Source organism: Ceratina calcarata, unplaced genomic scaffold (assembly GCF_001652005.2).
Source record: "Ceratina calcarata isolate Rehan_Ccalc_2016 unplaced genomic scaffold, ASM165200v1 scaffold53, whole genome shotgun sequence".
NCBI classification, from domain to species: domain Eukaryota; kingdom Metazoa; phylum Arthropoda; class Insecta; order Hymenoptera; family Apidae; genus Ceratina; species Ceratina calcarata.
In genome coordinates, this window is record NW_017176451.1 from 760,187 (window position 1) to 774,958 (window position 14,772).

At 36.4% G+C, this 14,772-nt stretch overlaps 3 protein-coding genes across 8 annotated transcripts in view; 2 read left to right on the forward strand and 1 right to left on the reverse strand.

Annotated features, from left to right (window-relative positions):
• Nucleotides 1–114: 114 nt before the first annotated feature.
• On the reverse strand, nucleotides 115–1,907 carry Ccs (copper chaperone for superoxide dismutase). Of its 3 annotated transcripts, XM_018030571.2 has the most exons (7): nucleotides 1,674–1,907; nucleotides 1,387–1,535; nucleotides 1,120–1,318; nucleotides 861–1,050; nucleotides 721–787; nucleotides 463–644; nucleotides 118–399 (listed from the first exon to the last, which is right to left on the reverse strand). In XM_018030571.2, the coding sequence occupies exons 2-7, from the start codon at nucleotides 1,399–1,401 to the stop codon at nucleotides 243–245; spliced, it is 810 nt and encodes a 269-aa protein (XP_017886060.1). In that variant the 5' UTR covers nucleotides 1,402–1,535; nucleotides 1,674–1,907; the 3' UTR covers nucleotides 118–242. The 3 variants fall into 3 exon arrangements, with proteins under 3 accessions (XP_026672419.1, XP_017886060.1, XP_017886061.1); XM_026816618.1 differs by lacking the exon at nucleotides 1,674–1,907 and having other exon boundaries at nucleotides 115–399; nucleotides 861–1,023; nucleotides 1,387–1,632; XM_018030572.2 differs by lacking the exon at nucleotides 1,674–1,907 and having other exon boundaries at nucleotides 1,387–1,631.
• A 137-nt stretch (nucleotides 1,908–2,044) lies between these two features.
• On the forward strand, nucleotides 2,045–8,319 carry Raf (serine/threonine kinase raf oncogene). Its single transcript, XM_018030675.2, has one exon. It carries the CDS (start codon nucleotides 2,848–2,850, stop codon nucleotides 5,164–5,166), a length of 2,319 nt encoding a protein of 772 aa, XP_017886164.1. The 5' UTR covers nucleotides 2,045–2,847; the 3' UTR covers nucleotides 5,167–8,319.
• Nucleotides 8,320–10,605: 2,286 nt separating this feature from the next.
• tow (target of wingless) overlaps nucleotides 10,606–14,772 on the forward strand; it is a 30,659-nt gene continuing 26,492 nt past the window's right edge. The window contains exons 1-2 of one of the 4 annotated variants that reach the window (XM_018030676.2): nucleotides 10,607–10,828; nucleotides 12,282–13,917. In XM_018030676.2, coding sequence (XP_017886165.1) covers nucleotides 13,827–13,917 — 91 coding nt within the window. In that variant the 5' untranslated portion in view covers nucleotides 10,607–10,828; nucleotides 12,282–13,826. The other 3 variants (XM_018030678.2, XM_018030679.2, XM_026816617.1) reach the window with 3 other exon arrangements.

The following is a 14,772-nucleotide window of genomic DNA, read 5'->3' on the forward strand; positions in this document are numbered from 1 at the left end:
TCTTGCTGAAAAAACTGGAAAGTGATAAATGTTATTAAATATTAGAGTTAAATAATTAAATTAATATTGCACATAAATTAAGAATTGTGTAAACAAAATATGTTGTTCATTTTAAATAAATATTGTGTAATTAAAATATACAAATATAGAAATAGATATATTACATAAAGCGATATTCTAAAAAAAGACTAGATTTTACTAGATTGTATTATCCAAGATCGTGTCCAGGACTAATAGAAGATTTAGGATATTGTACAATTATTACTTTCTGCAGGCTGATCCTGTTTGTTTGAAAGTACTTTATCTCTTTCATCCCATAGTGAAAGTCCATCGCAAGCACAAATCTTTTTTGTATTTTGGAATAAACCAGATGAGCGAGCAATAATACCACAAGCTAATCTAAATATAACATAAATTATACAAATTATTATAGTGTGGTAATGTGATAATATCTCTGCTTACCTATTTCCACTGTTTCCATCTATTTTAGATGTTAAGTCATCTCCTTTTCCTAAATCATCTGGATTTTCAGTTATAACTAAAGACCGCCCAATAATATCAGATATTTGTACAAGTTTATCAATTATCCTAAAAGTAGCTCTCCCAGATTTATCTGCTGTTATGTTTCCCAGATCTCCTACATGCTATAACAACAATTCTTCTTAACTAATCATTAATTATTGTACCATGTTAGAATAATTGTCCAGTAAAAAGAATTACCCTCTTAAACTTATCATCATTAGGTCCACCATGTACTGTTTTATATGGATTAAAATGTTCTCCAACACTAAAAATATAACATGACATAAATAATAGGTAATAACAAAAGCAGTAGAATGAAATTAAGAAAGTAGTATTACCTATCGCAACCTTGAGAAATATCACCACATTCATGTATGTGCATACCATGTTGTCCAGGTCTTAAACCATCAATTGTTCCATCTATAAGGCATCCATCAGGTATTTGCGCAAATCTTATTACGCCTAACGTTTTATCACCTATGCTATATCCTGAATTTCCTCCTAACATCGCAACGGCACTTGTACCATCTGTCATATTAGCCATTTTTCAACTATTACAGAAAAAAACATGCTTTTATATTATGGCATTTAATTTACCTCCGTATCCTTTTAAGACAGCTTGTCTTCCAGTTTGTTCAATTTTTTCTTGGATTATGGAATACGGTAAATTTGTTTCGACTATGACGTTACTTTTTTCCAAAGATATATCAACTTTGTCAATTCCATTTACGCCAGATAAAATGTTTTGTATCGAGTCGACACATTTTTGACAAGTCATATTCACCGCAAATTCAATCTGAAATGAAAGTATAGTATATTTTTATGTATTGCTATCTTGTTTCTAACTTAATTTTTATAATGTACCTTTGCTACAGTCATTTTGATATTTCTGTACGTTATTTCGTGAGCAAAACGAATTTCTTTATGTTGTGAAACAAGATAAATTGTTTATCGCTTTGAGGTTACGGCAGGTTACGGTACGGTTTTACCCTTATATGTATTGCTCGTTTCACCTATACAGTAGCAACATGTCTGTGTTATCAAAAAGACAAGAAGAGGGGATGACTGAGTACATGCTGAATACATGTTACGCGTTACGCAGCAAGCAGCAAACTAATTAAGATCAGGTCCTGTTGCCTAGGTAACCATACCATATACTGTTGACGTCACAATAGCCTGCAGTGACGTCAGGAACGTAACACAAGTAGCTATGTTTACAGAAAAATTGAACTTGAATTGTCCCACTCCAAACGATTTGAACAAAGATGCAAGTAGCTTTGCACAGTAAAATACTGAACAGATTTATCAGACTGCATCAAACAGGTATGTACATACGTACAATACTATTACTGGAGTAAAAAAAAGAACACGGGAATAACAAGTTTTCATGAAAATCATGAAAGTGATGCTTATAACCAACTAAAGTTCAAGTTTCAAAAACAAACTAAGTATAGACATTATAGATTGAAAGCGTCATTCTCGAAATAATTCAATTTACAATTAATTGTAAAGATTTTATAATATATTTCGATGTTTTTATGATTATCAACGTTCTTCAATGCAATATCGTAAACTATAATGTAGCAGATGTATAACCTTGCGTACGGGATAACGTGAAACAAATGTTGAAAATAATTAAGAAGCAGAAAAAAAATAAAATTCTACTAGTGTGAAAAGATTTGGAATAATAGAAGCAATTTAAGCGAACAAGGAGAATTTAAACTAATATAAAGTAGTGGAAGAAAATCAGTAGGAGGGGGTGGAAAGCTTTGTACGGTTTGTACGCAGAAAGACTGGCAGCACCGGCGCTTCAAGAAACGTATCCTCGCATCTGTGCCCTCGGTACTCTCGGTAGTGCAACGCTCGTGCTAGTTTTCTTTCGAAAGGGCTCCAGAGAGGAAGGTAGAGTGGGGGGTGCAGGCAAGAGGTCGAAAACGAAAGAATATTGTGCCCGATTCTAGGACTTCGATCTCGTTAAGAATTTTTAATAACCGTGACGCGACGCAGTCGTGGGAATTAAATGGACGAAAGGCGAGGAGATACAACATGGTGTGGAGACGCGCATCGTAAAGCAGGTTCGATTCGACGGACGTAAGAAGGAAGAAGGTAATAGGAGAGAGGTGTACAGAGGAAAAAAGAAGAAAATAGGTGCGTGAGGACGCGTCGTGAGTCGTCGCCGTGCGGGTGGGAGGCGAGGGCGACGGCGGCGTGGTGAAAGCTCGAACTAGGGAAAAATTCGGCGGTAACCGGTAGCACGGAGAAGCTGCCAAGGTGTTCCGAAGCGCAGCAGCAGCGGCCCAGGATGCTGCCCGACGGAGCAAGAAAATGGCCGTGATCGGCGAGCAGAGATATTACACGGCGGTCCGTGCGAACGCGTACACGGAGTTATCGTGTCGTAGGTTCGAGGTGGCGACAGCTATATCGCCGACCACCTCGTCCTCGACGTTATCGTCCCGTCATTGTCGACAGAGGAAAAAGCTACATTCCGTCGAGTTAGCTATGTCCTCTTCGCGGGGCAGCGGCCCAGAATCGGGGGAACTGAGCGATTCCGAGGATGGCTATTTAGACACGGATCCGCTGAGGTATGAGCTAAAAAATATACAAAATGTGATACACGTCACTCGGCAAAACATTGACGCTCTAAACAACCGGTTCGCTGGATTTCAAGATCCACCTTCGATATATTTAAGTGAATATCAAGAGTTAACTACCAAGCTGCATGATTTAGAATGTAAGGAGCAGAAACTCAATGAATTGTTGAATGCTGGGCGAGTATCTGGTAGTGCTTCGACATCAGAGAGTGAATCTCGTGATGTTAATGCATCTGCTAGAGGCCAGAGAACGCCTATGAGATCTCTGCTCAGGGCACATTTACCTAATCAACAACGTACAAGCGTACAGGTTCGCGAAGGACTTTCATTAAGGGATGCACTTGCCAAAGCAATGAAATTAAGGAATTTAACGACAGAAATGTGTGTAGTATATATCCTGGGTGAAGGTAAAAACAAATACATTACTTCCTGGGACACGGACATCTCTTTGCTTGATTGCGATGAAATATCTGTGGAGATCATAGATAAGTTCCCTATAGCTACTTCCATTTCACATAATTTTGTGCGCAAGACTTTCTTCTCATTAGCATTTTGTGAATGCTGTAGAAAGCTACTATTCCAGGGATTTTATTGTAGAACATGCAATTATCGATTCCATCAAAGATGTGCAGCTGGTGTACCTGCTTTGTGCCACCAAGTACGCATGCAGGATGCGTATTATCAAGTGTTGCTGGCACATAATCTTGAAAGTACTGCTGGAATATTGCAACTTCCTTCTGGATATGGATTAAGTAGAAGTATGTCTCCATCCCTCGCTCCATCAAGAAATCGAAGGCATCTACGTTCTTTGGGACAACAAGATCGTTCAAGTTCTGCGCCTAATGTTTGCTTCAATATGGTAAAGCCAACTGGAGAGTCTGTTAATCTAGACGAATATAGTAGATCTCAGAGTTTAGGTCGACCTGTGACTATCACGCAAAGTGCTGCTTCGCCTGGTAGCAGTCCAACTAAACACAGTCAATCGACGCAGGCTAGTCCCACCAGTACCTTGAGGCCAAAAAGACCAAGAGCAAGATCAGCAGATGAATCATCGAAAAATCTGTTAGCACCTAGAGAATCCATAGAGGATTGGGAAATCCCAGCAGATGAAATTTTAATTGGAGCTCGTATTGGATCGGGTTCTTTTGGAACAGTATACAAGGCTCACTGGCACGGACCTGTAGCTGTGAAGACACTCAATGTTAAGATCCCGACTGCTGCTCAATTGCAAGCATTTAAGAACGAGGTTGCAGTTTTACGTAAAACGCGACATGTAAATATTCTTCTGTTCATGGGATGCGTCAGCAAACCGAAGTTAGCAATTGTTACTCAATGGTGCGAGGGTTCTTCGCTGTATAAACATTTACATGTATTCGAGACAAAGTTTGATCTGTTTACATTGATCGAGATCGGAAGACAGACTGCACAAGGAATGGATTATCTGCATGCAAAAAATATTATCCACCGAGACTTGAAGAGCAACAACATATTCCTGCACGATGACCTCACTGTGAAAATTGGAGATTTCGGCTTGGCCACAGCGAAAACTAGATGGTCTGGCTCTCAACAATTTCATCAACCAACAGGATCTATCTTGTGGATGGCACCAGAAGTCATAAGAATGCAAGAAGAAAATCCATATAGCTTTCAGTCAGATGTTTACGCATTCGGCGTCGTTCTGTTCGAATTGTTATCTGGGCAATTACCATATTCCCATGTTAATAACAAGGATCAGATATTGTTCATGGTTGGACGTGGAAACTTGCGTCCGGATTTGAATAAATTGCGTTCAGATGCACCGAAAGCATTGAAAAGACTGACAGAGGATTGCATCAAATTTTCTCGAGACGAGAGGCCGATATTTCGTCAGATCTTAGCTAATTTAGAAGGTCTTTCGCGTTTGCCGAAAATTACGAGATCAGCATCTGAACCAAACTTAAACAGAACGCAGCTTAATTCGGATGATTTTGTATACACTTGTGCTTCGCCAAAAACTCCAGTGAACTTTCAGTTCGGAGCGTTCTCCTTTTATCCTTCCGGTGGAAACATATAAGAAAAACTATTGTCTGAAATAATGAGAATCCGACACGCTCGCATAAAATTAAATATTTACAGAATTTTAAAACAATAACAAAATTATAATAAATTTAGCTATGAACAATCTGCGCAATTCTTTCCGACACTTTGACTGTGTTGCAACTGTTCGCTCGATGTAGAACGTGATTATAAAATACCTAATGCAATTAAGAAGAAAAAATAAATAAGAACAGAAAAATTCATCTCATTACTTAGACAGCTGCTTTGATATATGAATAACGAGAATTGGATTATCATTAGCCTTTGGTATATAAATATTCTTTTTTGTACGTGTTTCAAATGTTTATTTTTTCCTTTATTGTCTTTTTCAATGAATTTGCTACTTCCCCTCGATCTTAAATCTAATTTCATTTGTTTATTTTTCTTAATGTCATTATTTTTAGTGTAAAGAATCTAGGTAAATCATCAACGACAATCTGTTGATAAATTTGTTTAAATGCAGCTTGCTGATCAACTTTATATCATGCTCATCATAAACATTCACGATGAAATCTAATTTTGAACTATTTTCTTTACCAATTTCTGTTACTATTATATATAAATCTAACGTAAAAAATAATTTGATGTCCGTGGTAGTAGTATTTTTGACAAAAATATGCGATTTTTGGCAAATTTAATAGTTTCAGTTTCAGATAATGTTTGAATACCATTGGCTAAACCTGTATGTACCTTCAGTTACTGTTACTAAAAGCCGATATTTTATCAGTAAATTGCATTCTATTTTCACTTTTTAAACTATCATTAGTAAAAATTATAGTATTTATCATATTATCATGTTAAAGTCAGGACTTGGTGTTCTTAATACGTACATTAAGAGCTCCTCAAAGACCATGTTATAGACGGTCTGCAATAAAACTTTTGTTATTTGTTAGACATTCTTGCAGTTTTTATGAATGGTTGTATTCAGGATGCGTGCTTCATTCAGCAATTCATCTTATTAATTGACGTATCTGATGTATCTCATGACAAGATGCATGTGTAGCTTTTACCTTTACAATATTTACTATCTAATGAGAGAGATTTTCGTTTGTCGACTTTACTCGCTCGTGTATAAAAGCATATTCATAAATAGCGCGAACGAGCGCGCGTGTACACGTATCGGTGTAGAGGTCTGTTACTTTTGCGGAATCCTTATGAAGGATGTAAAAATAATGTAAGTAATAGGAGTAACGGCATTTAAATTCGCACGGGCCGTGTCGTTTGTCTGCGAAGTATTTTTGCAAACGCCGAAGTGATTTTTGTACCTACTTCCTTCATCTGTCTTCAATATGCTCACGTAACAATTGTTCCTTCTCATAAATTATAATTTATAGTTTAATGTTAAAATTGTACATAGGTTTTCATTAAAAGATTACATATATTGTTTTTGAAAGTGACATGTAGACAGTTTAAAATTATACTAACTAATAGTTATTTTGTAGCGTAATACATTTTACAACAATTACCTCCTTTTTTGTAGTAATTGTTTTTCCATATTTACTAATAATCATATTCGACTGATTTTTGTACATATTTCCTTCTATTAGAAGTAAATCTTTTTGGTCGTAAGAAAACCGAAAGATTGTATTGTATTAAAAACATGACAATTCAAATTGAAAGTCAAATAAAAGATGATGCGTGTAGGTATGTATAGTTGGTCATTACTTTAAGACTTTATCGACATTACGAACTACGATAAATCGTTCATTAGTCGTTCTGTGTTGATTTGATTCGAGACATCGTTACGAATTAGGGGCCTAAAAATCATTGTAAACATTTATCGCAATTACTAACGAGAGTAACATCGCGTTGCGATTTAGATTGGAAACGAGATCGACTAATTTCCATTTACTTAGCTCCTCCCCTAACTTTTTAGTCGATTGTTCCTCGCATATTAATATTTATTCATTTTTACTGTTACCCTTTTGTAAGTTTTTTATCTGCTATATTTTTTGAGGCTCCGAATGCAGGAAGAGGCGCGAATTTCACTTCGAATTCGTATAGTTAATGAATGCCAGCATCGAACATCTAAGTTCTTATAACATGGCAATCGAAACTTTTGTTACGACTGAAAACGCGTTCAAGTTAAGACTCGACAAGCCGAAAATGCATAACATATATTATTAGGGAAATGCGCGCGAAGATTGCAACAAGAGTATGAAAGATGTATGTACAGCGAAAAAAAAGATTTTCGAAGTATACTGTATATCGAATTGTTTACGATCGTAATTCACAAAATGCGATTTCTAGTAGTAAAAAATATTAGCGGAACTTCATATACTATAATAAATCATACTTACTACGTAATAATTACGTATTGATTCGAACGCGTAAGCATCCTAAAATTTGAGATCAGCACGATGACGACAATTCGTCGCACGTCGATATACGTTTCTGAAGCGGCCTAAGGAGCAAACCTTCAGAATTTCATTAGTTAGAACGAGAGTTATTGTTTCTAAAGCACGTGGCATCCCGATGTATTATTTATTTATTTATATGTAATCCAAGTGTGATGAACTGCAATTAACAATTAAAAAGGAAGAACGAAAAGGACTTAAGTGCCGGATTTTAAAATCTTGTCGAGAATGCGTGAAGTAGTGAAAACGTGGCTCATACAGGGGAACGTGTGCGAATGAGGAGAGCAAGAGAGCGAGAGAAGTGAAGAGAATAGATAATGATAAAGAGAAACATAAGAAATACCGATGAACGCACTTGTCATTGTTAATGATGGTTTCATCTAATAGGGAACCAATGAATTGTAAAACACAAAATTTCTATGTTGCAAAAACATTATTAAAAGCATATAAAAAAATAATCGAAACGAGGAGGATACTGTGCGAGGTGCGGGGAATGATTATTTTAAAATGGTTTTCTGACATTTCTTTATTAGTGCAATTTACGGAGTACAAACCTTCATTCTCGATATAGAATGATAATACTGTATGATATTTAGAATTATAGACAAGAAAATTAAGTTCTGTATTCCTTGGTTGCGTTAACATATTGTTGTATTGTTTGTGTTTTTTTTTTAACATGATAAATCATTTGCAAACCTATTTTGTAGAGTACGATTTATTAATAGACTTTTGACAATGTCAATCAAAATTTGTTGACCCTCGGTTAATAATCTAGGAACAATATTCTTGTTTTTGACAATCGATTGTAGAAAGTAATAAAATTAATTATATTTGTTGTGAAACGCATTCGAATGGATAAAAAGTATGTAGGGACGATAAAGCGAACAGAATTAGTTATCCTCGCGCTGTGTGTCCTCCTTAATCAATCTTCCTATACGTCACTATCAAATTTTAAAAGATTCTCGGGAGACATTCCTTTGTACATTGCTTCGATGCGTAATTGTAAAAGGATTTGCAAACGATCACGAGTAGCAGAATGAGCTGAAAGAGTTGAATCTTCGAGAAGTCGAACTAAGTTAGAGCAGATATGACAGAAACAAGAAGTGAGACTAGTTTAGAAGGTTTGAAACAGAAAATTAAGTTCATTTACTGTTTATGAAGAACAGAGAAAATAAAAAAACAATGGAACTGTTTTATATGAACCTTAGATTTCAACTTGGACTTTTATTTGTAGTATTGGTGATGTTGGTAGATCTTTCTCTGTAAAAAGAATTTAAAAATACACGCAACGTCCCTTTCGAGAATATTTATTGCATCAGCATTGTTAATAATTTTATTGAAATATGAACAAACCATTAAATTGGACTTCTTCGAATTCTGTCATGAATCTCGATCGACTTTGACACGAGGAAACGATCGGATCAGAAATTTTTCGTTTGATCGACATACGTCGCTCGTATTGTAATAAGATTTCATCTTCGTTCTGTTCGAAATGTATGCTGAAACTGCTGTCGAACGAAATGCGTGTCTTGTAACGTGATAGCATGGCCGAGATTGAAGATACTTAATCAATCGTGATGATCGATTGATCATTGTATTCAGTAAAAAGAAAGAAAAAAACGAAAAAGTATGAAAAAATTGAAAGAAGCAAAAATAAAAAGATTGATTCTTCATGTATCAAACCTTGTTCTTTCTCTTGTGAAACATATCATTGATTAGTTTAGAATATTGACGTAAAACGAATTATATTATTGTTAGAACTCATAAAAGTGTTCATGGATACTACAAGTTAACGTTCACAATTAATAGGAATTCGATTAGAATTGTAATAATTTTTCAAATTGTACTTGAGCATCAAAGAGTAGATAAATCAATGTTAAACGTCAGTGATCGAACGAATCATTTGAAAAAAGTTACGAGTATCACTGCCTTAGGTAATAATCATTATATATAGTATACGCAATGATCTTTGAATGGCAATACGCGGATGTACCGCGTAATTGAATTTTTCGAACATCGTATTAAGTTTAAAGGCCCGTGAAATTTATTATATCATTGGATGCAAAAATACTGTTTGTTCCGCTAGACTACGATGAATTCATTGAAATTCATTGTTGCTTGATCTGCGGTAATCATCTAAAAATGATTGATAACAAGCTGTTTTCTTCTTAGTAAGTATGCATTTCATTTTAAGTCGACATTCTAACGTAAGTATGCATTTCACGTATATTTAATTACAAAATTGGATTATAAATTTGAATAATTATGAAATATTTAAGTTGATACATATATATAGTTATTGCGTTTCGAACGACAGTCTTAGGATACGTAAACATGACTTAATCTGCTGAGTACACGTGTACTATAACGACAACAGCAGCTTCTAAATGTAATCACGAAAACCAAGAATCCCTGTCGGAAGGTCGTGACATCGTGGGATTCCGGTAATCCTCTATAAAGTTCTCTACCCTTCACCTTGCGCTCCGAGCCTAATCCACACCGATCTATGAATACTAGATTAACCATGCCACGTGTTGTGCTTCATGAGATCTAACTTAATATTTATTATGGAATAAAAACCAGATGAATTCAAATAATTTAATCGATCAATAAAATGAAATTTAAACGTAGATAACATGTAATGTGATAACAGACACATAAAGATGCGCATTTATTTATTTTCAACCATTTACATACATAATATATTGCATCGCACATTCAGTTATAATTTGCGCTAACGAACTGTGTTGAAATCCATTTTTCATAAGGATATAATCTCATGTCTTATGCCGCGAGTGATCTATAGATTCGTGTAAATGAACGCACTCCACAGAGATAGCGCCGCGTCGAGTGTAAATCTACACATTGGTAACGCTCATGCATGCAATAGAAAATTTTGGTATTAGTGAGAACAGACATCTACGTGCCGCATGCTGTACGTACATAGAAATTATGTGCACATAATAACGAACGGCGATGAGCGTGTATCGTGTCCATGTTGTAACGTGCGTGCTTGTGATATTACAGAGGGAGCACGCATGCGCAGATTCAATTGGCGCCTCGACTGGCCGAATAGTCGATGCTGGAACTTCGTAGTGCGAGTGTCTGTGTTCTTTCATTCTTTGCGTTTCGCCGTCGTGAATTCGTACATGAATCATAACCACGTACATATACATAGTATACATGCATGGGATATAGAATAGGTAGAGTTTCGTTATGTACGATCGTCGCTGAACAGGTGGATGGGTGGTCGAGGTCGATCGCCTTGTTGCATGAAACGAGGTTAGTTGAATTCGAATCGAATTTCGGGTAACGTCGTCCCAAAAGAGAACGATATATCTATTCATCAGTGAAATAACGTTTTCGCTTCGGAGAAACGAATTACCCGTTGCGCTTTTTAGTTCCGTGCTCCGTTTTTTCAGTGCCGCGTGTGTGACAGTAATCGAGAAAAGACGAGGGATTACTTACACTCGCTTCTCATTTTCCTGCGTCTAATATGTCAACACAATATCTACATTAGACGAAAATAGTATCCTATGTTCAACCGATCAGAGCTTCCTCTATGTTCCCGAGTTAACCAGTACGTAACGAATTTTAGAGTTCAAAATTTAATAAGATGTGCTGTGTTTTTATAATGAATGGAAATCGAACATCGATACAATAATTTTTATTCGTTGCATTTTGATCAAATTCTTAGCAAGTCCTCCGATATCATAAATACATATCTCCTTTTATATCTCGACAGGAAGTGAGAGTAAATTAATCGAATATGAAAAAATATTATCGCAACAGAATCGATAAGGATTGATTGTACAACGCTATTATTGTAGCAACACGTAATATGATAAATTGCAAAATGATTTTACCTCGAAATAGGGATCTAATGTAATATGCTGTTTGTTAATGTGTTAAGTAATTATGTTCAAACGTGAAATTGAAAGAAACGTGACATTGACCGAGAGATGAAAAAGCGGTGGACACATACTTATAAATTTTGCGTCGTGAAATATCGAATATTGCATTTGCGCATCGATACTCATTTACAAGTGCTTTCTTCTTCGCAATTAAAGATCGATCGAAACAACGCATCGTTACGTTGCTTCTGACGCCCGAAATTTCGATGTTTGCTTGATAATTTAGCACATTCGTTTATTCCAAATAATTATACACTTTTCATACATTCAAATCGTAACGGAAAACTGGCTGCTAAGAGATCCGAAACGAATTTTTCTAACAAGTGAGATGCCTTATGTACCTATGCACGTAATTATTAGGTCGATAATGCTCAGCTGTCACGAATACGTGAATAAGACCGCGATTGTGTATAGTCGTTAAGTTTCCTTCGATGACAGGTCGTAGGGTTCATGAGATTCACAAAATTTTGCTCATAGGAACTGGAGCATAGACGCGTGTGCGAGCGCTGTCAGATATCACGTGTCAAAGTTAACAATATCGATCGTTCGAGTTTTATAAATTCCTCGGGCTATTTGGCCTGTACATATATTATATAGAAGTTATTTCACTAGTTTATGAGATTCTTAAACATAGAACTTTTACATTAATCGGTTCGGTGTGAGAAAGACAGTACAAAAAAGAACGCAATAACTTGTCAATCGAGTTGATTAAAAATTTCGTATGTGTATAACGTGACAACGTTGATTACTAAACTTTCAACACACGTTTCTTCATCGCAACGACAATATTTTACTCGATGTGTTATTTTACTCTTTTCCAGCCCCGAATCCGATAATCGAATTTTAGCGGCGGACTGAAAGACATTCGGTTCTTCGGAGGGAACAAAGAAAAAAGGCTCAGGGGATCGAACGAATTCCTCTTCCATTCAGTTTCGTCTCTTAACAGCATCCAACCTATTTTCTACCTATGATCTTTTGCTTTTCGCTTCAACAAGTTATGTATTCTGTGTCGTGTTACTCGAAGAACAGCATTCGTTAGTGACGAGAATTGGAACAGCCATTGCCCATAAGCGGAGTTAATACGAGACCTTGCCAATTTATCCTTGTAACCGAAACATGTGCCAGCTACGTTCTTGAATCACGTATTGTTCAAGAATCATCTTCGTGTCACTCGCGCAGGGTAGTCGCGTAAATGTGTCAACGAACAAAGAATTTTTCTCCAATTGTACGATGGGGAAGTGCTTTCCATCGATCCAGGAATCTAACGTGGTAAATCGATAACTTTGATTAAAGCTTGATCAGCTGGAACAACATCCTATCTTCAAGAATAAGAACGAGCTATAGGAACAAGCGAATGCAGAGAGCGACGGAACGGGAGAATGCACGACTGGCATCTTTGGACATGGGATAGATGATAGATCGCGAATGATGGGGTGGTAGAGCGAACAGGAAGCTGAAAATGGATTGGGTGCCTCGGCTCAGGTAGCCAGAGTCGACAAAGTCGCGGGCACCAGGCCGATTATACACTGCTGCTACCAAGCCTTTTCCTTCTGTCTGTCTCTCCCATTCTCGTTAAGATCGAGCGGAAGACTTCTCACGATAGACTAAATAGTTGCATCTTCTCGGCGCCGCGTTGTGCGAAAAAACTGATCGTGGTGCAATCGTCGTCAGTGAATTGTTAGTGAAACAGATGACCCGATAAGTTGATTTCAAAAAGAAACAAGCTTGTGATCTCTGATCCAACGGTATACATATTCTGACTCAACAAAAGACTGAACGTGTTGACTTTATCTTTTCAAAAATCGCTGCCTATAGCGTCCTTTGGAGTTCTGGCTGTCACTTATCAAGACAGGCACACATATCTTTTGGCATCTCGTGTAATTTCGTTTTGAACCAGTTGTACCTACGATCTTTGAGAAACTTTTGAGAAATATGAAAACCAAGTGTTAGATGCCCCGTTTCTGACCGTTATACATATTGCAAATATATACACGCGTGTAAAGAAGAATATATATTATACACATGTATCTGTATATACATTAGAGATATTCTTCCGCTGCCTAATAGAAGCATTCACGCATATAGTAAACAAGTTACCATTTTTTGAAAGATCGCGCGAAACTATCTTATAATAAAAGGGATAAATACAATTTCCACGAACTAGAGACAAGTTTGACTATAGGAAGAGAGAATAAATGAGCTTTAAGAAGAAACCATTGTTCGTCGTCTGTTTCCCCTAATGAAACTTGTAGTGAGAATATTGTTAACGATGTGCAACGAAAACTAAAGAAAGTAGATCGCATATTCGAAAATCAGTCAGAAGTGTAGTTTGAAGTGATCGCTACGGGGGTACGCAAGAGAGCAGGATGGGTTGTGGACAAAGCAAGATCGGGAACATCTATCCGAAAAACAAAAAGAACAAGAGCACCATCAGCAAGAAAAACGACGATTCCATTGGTGAGTAAACAAACGGATATTATCTTTTGTTCGCTGCTAAATTCGACGAGTTGAAAATTTTCATTTGCATAAAATATTTGAATTTATAAATTTCATTCAATTTCGTAGACATATTGTTCCGTGCGGTCTTATTGCTAGTTTGATAATGTGACAAACGAAGTTCAAGCCGCATTCTTTTATATAGGAAAATAATGATTAAATTGCTTTACTTTTTTACGTCCAGTCCCGGACGTAAAATCAATTGCCGTTCAATCGCATGACATCGTTAATAGTAAATTAGATTCTTGACCATGTAAATATGTAATAGCCGGTTCGACGAGCCCACTTTAGCACTTGACAGACGTGGGAGAGATCGACATTGTTCACGTAATTAACGTCGTTGCTCGTCAATCTGGGTCTACCGCATAATTGTTGACCCGATGACTGTAATTAAACAGATGCGTCGCTATCTGGGGCATCGACACCCATCGCGAGAACTCCTTCCTAAGAAGGTGATCGGACAGTCGTCTCTATTTACACCTGTGCCTGTCTTTATGGCAAAACAATTCATTTGCAACATGTGAAATTATATATAATCACCGTCCATAATTTAATTAAATTAAGTACACGATTTGCAATCATAATTATTGGAGATGTAGAATGTATTGGCTTATGACTGGATTTATTTTACTATTTTAATACTGATCGATAAAGTGCTAATGTTTTAATATTTATTGAAAATCCAAGAGTCGGAACTGCGAAGTTTATGAGGCATAAAGCGAAGAGCGTTAAAACCAAAAGATACTAAATCATTTTCGATGTTGTTAAACAGTAATTTTACTTACGACTACTTTGATCTGTGTTACAATGTTTTAT

What these genes read in the sequence shown, in the direction of transcription:
- Raf (XM_018030675.2), top strand. Translation starts at nt 2,848, where the DNA reads ATGGCCGTGATCGGCGAGCAGAGATATTACACGGCGGTCCGTGCGAAC.
- Ccs (XM_018030571.2), bottom strand. An exon ending in ATGATGATAAGTTTAAGAGG is followed by an intron (nt 645 to 720) that starts GTAATTCTTTTT and finishes TTGTTGTTATAG; the next exon opens with CATGTAGGAGATCTGGGAAA. An exon ending in GATGGAAACAGTGGAAATAG is followed by an intron (nt 400 to 462) that starts GTAAGCAGAGAT and finishes TGTTATATTTAG; the next exon opens with ATTAGCTTGTGGTATTATTG.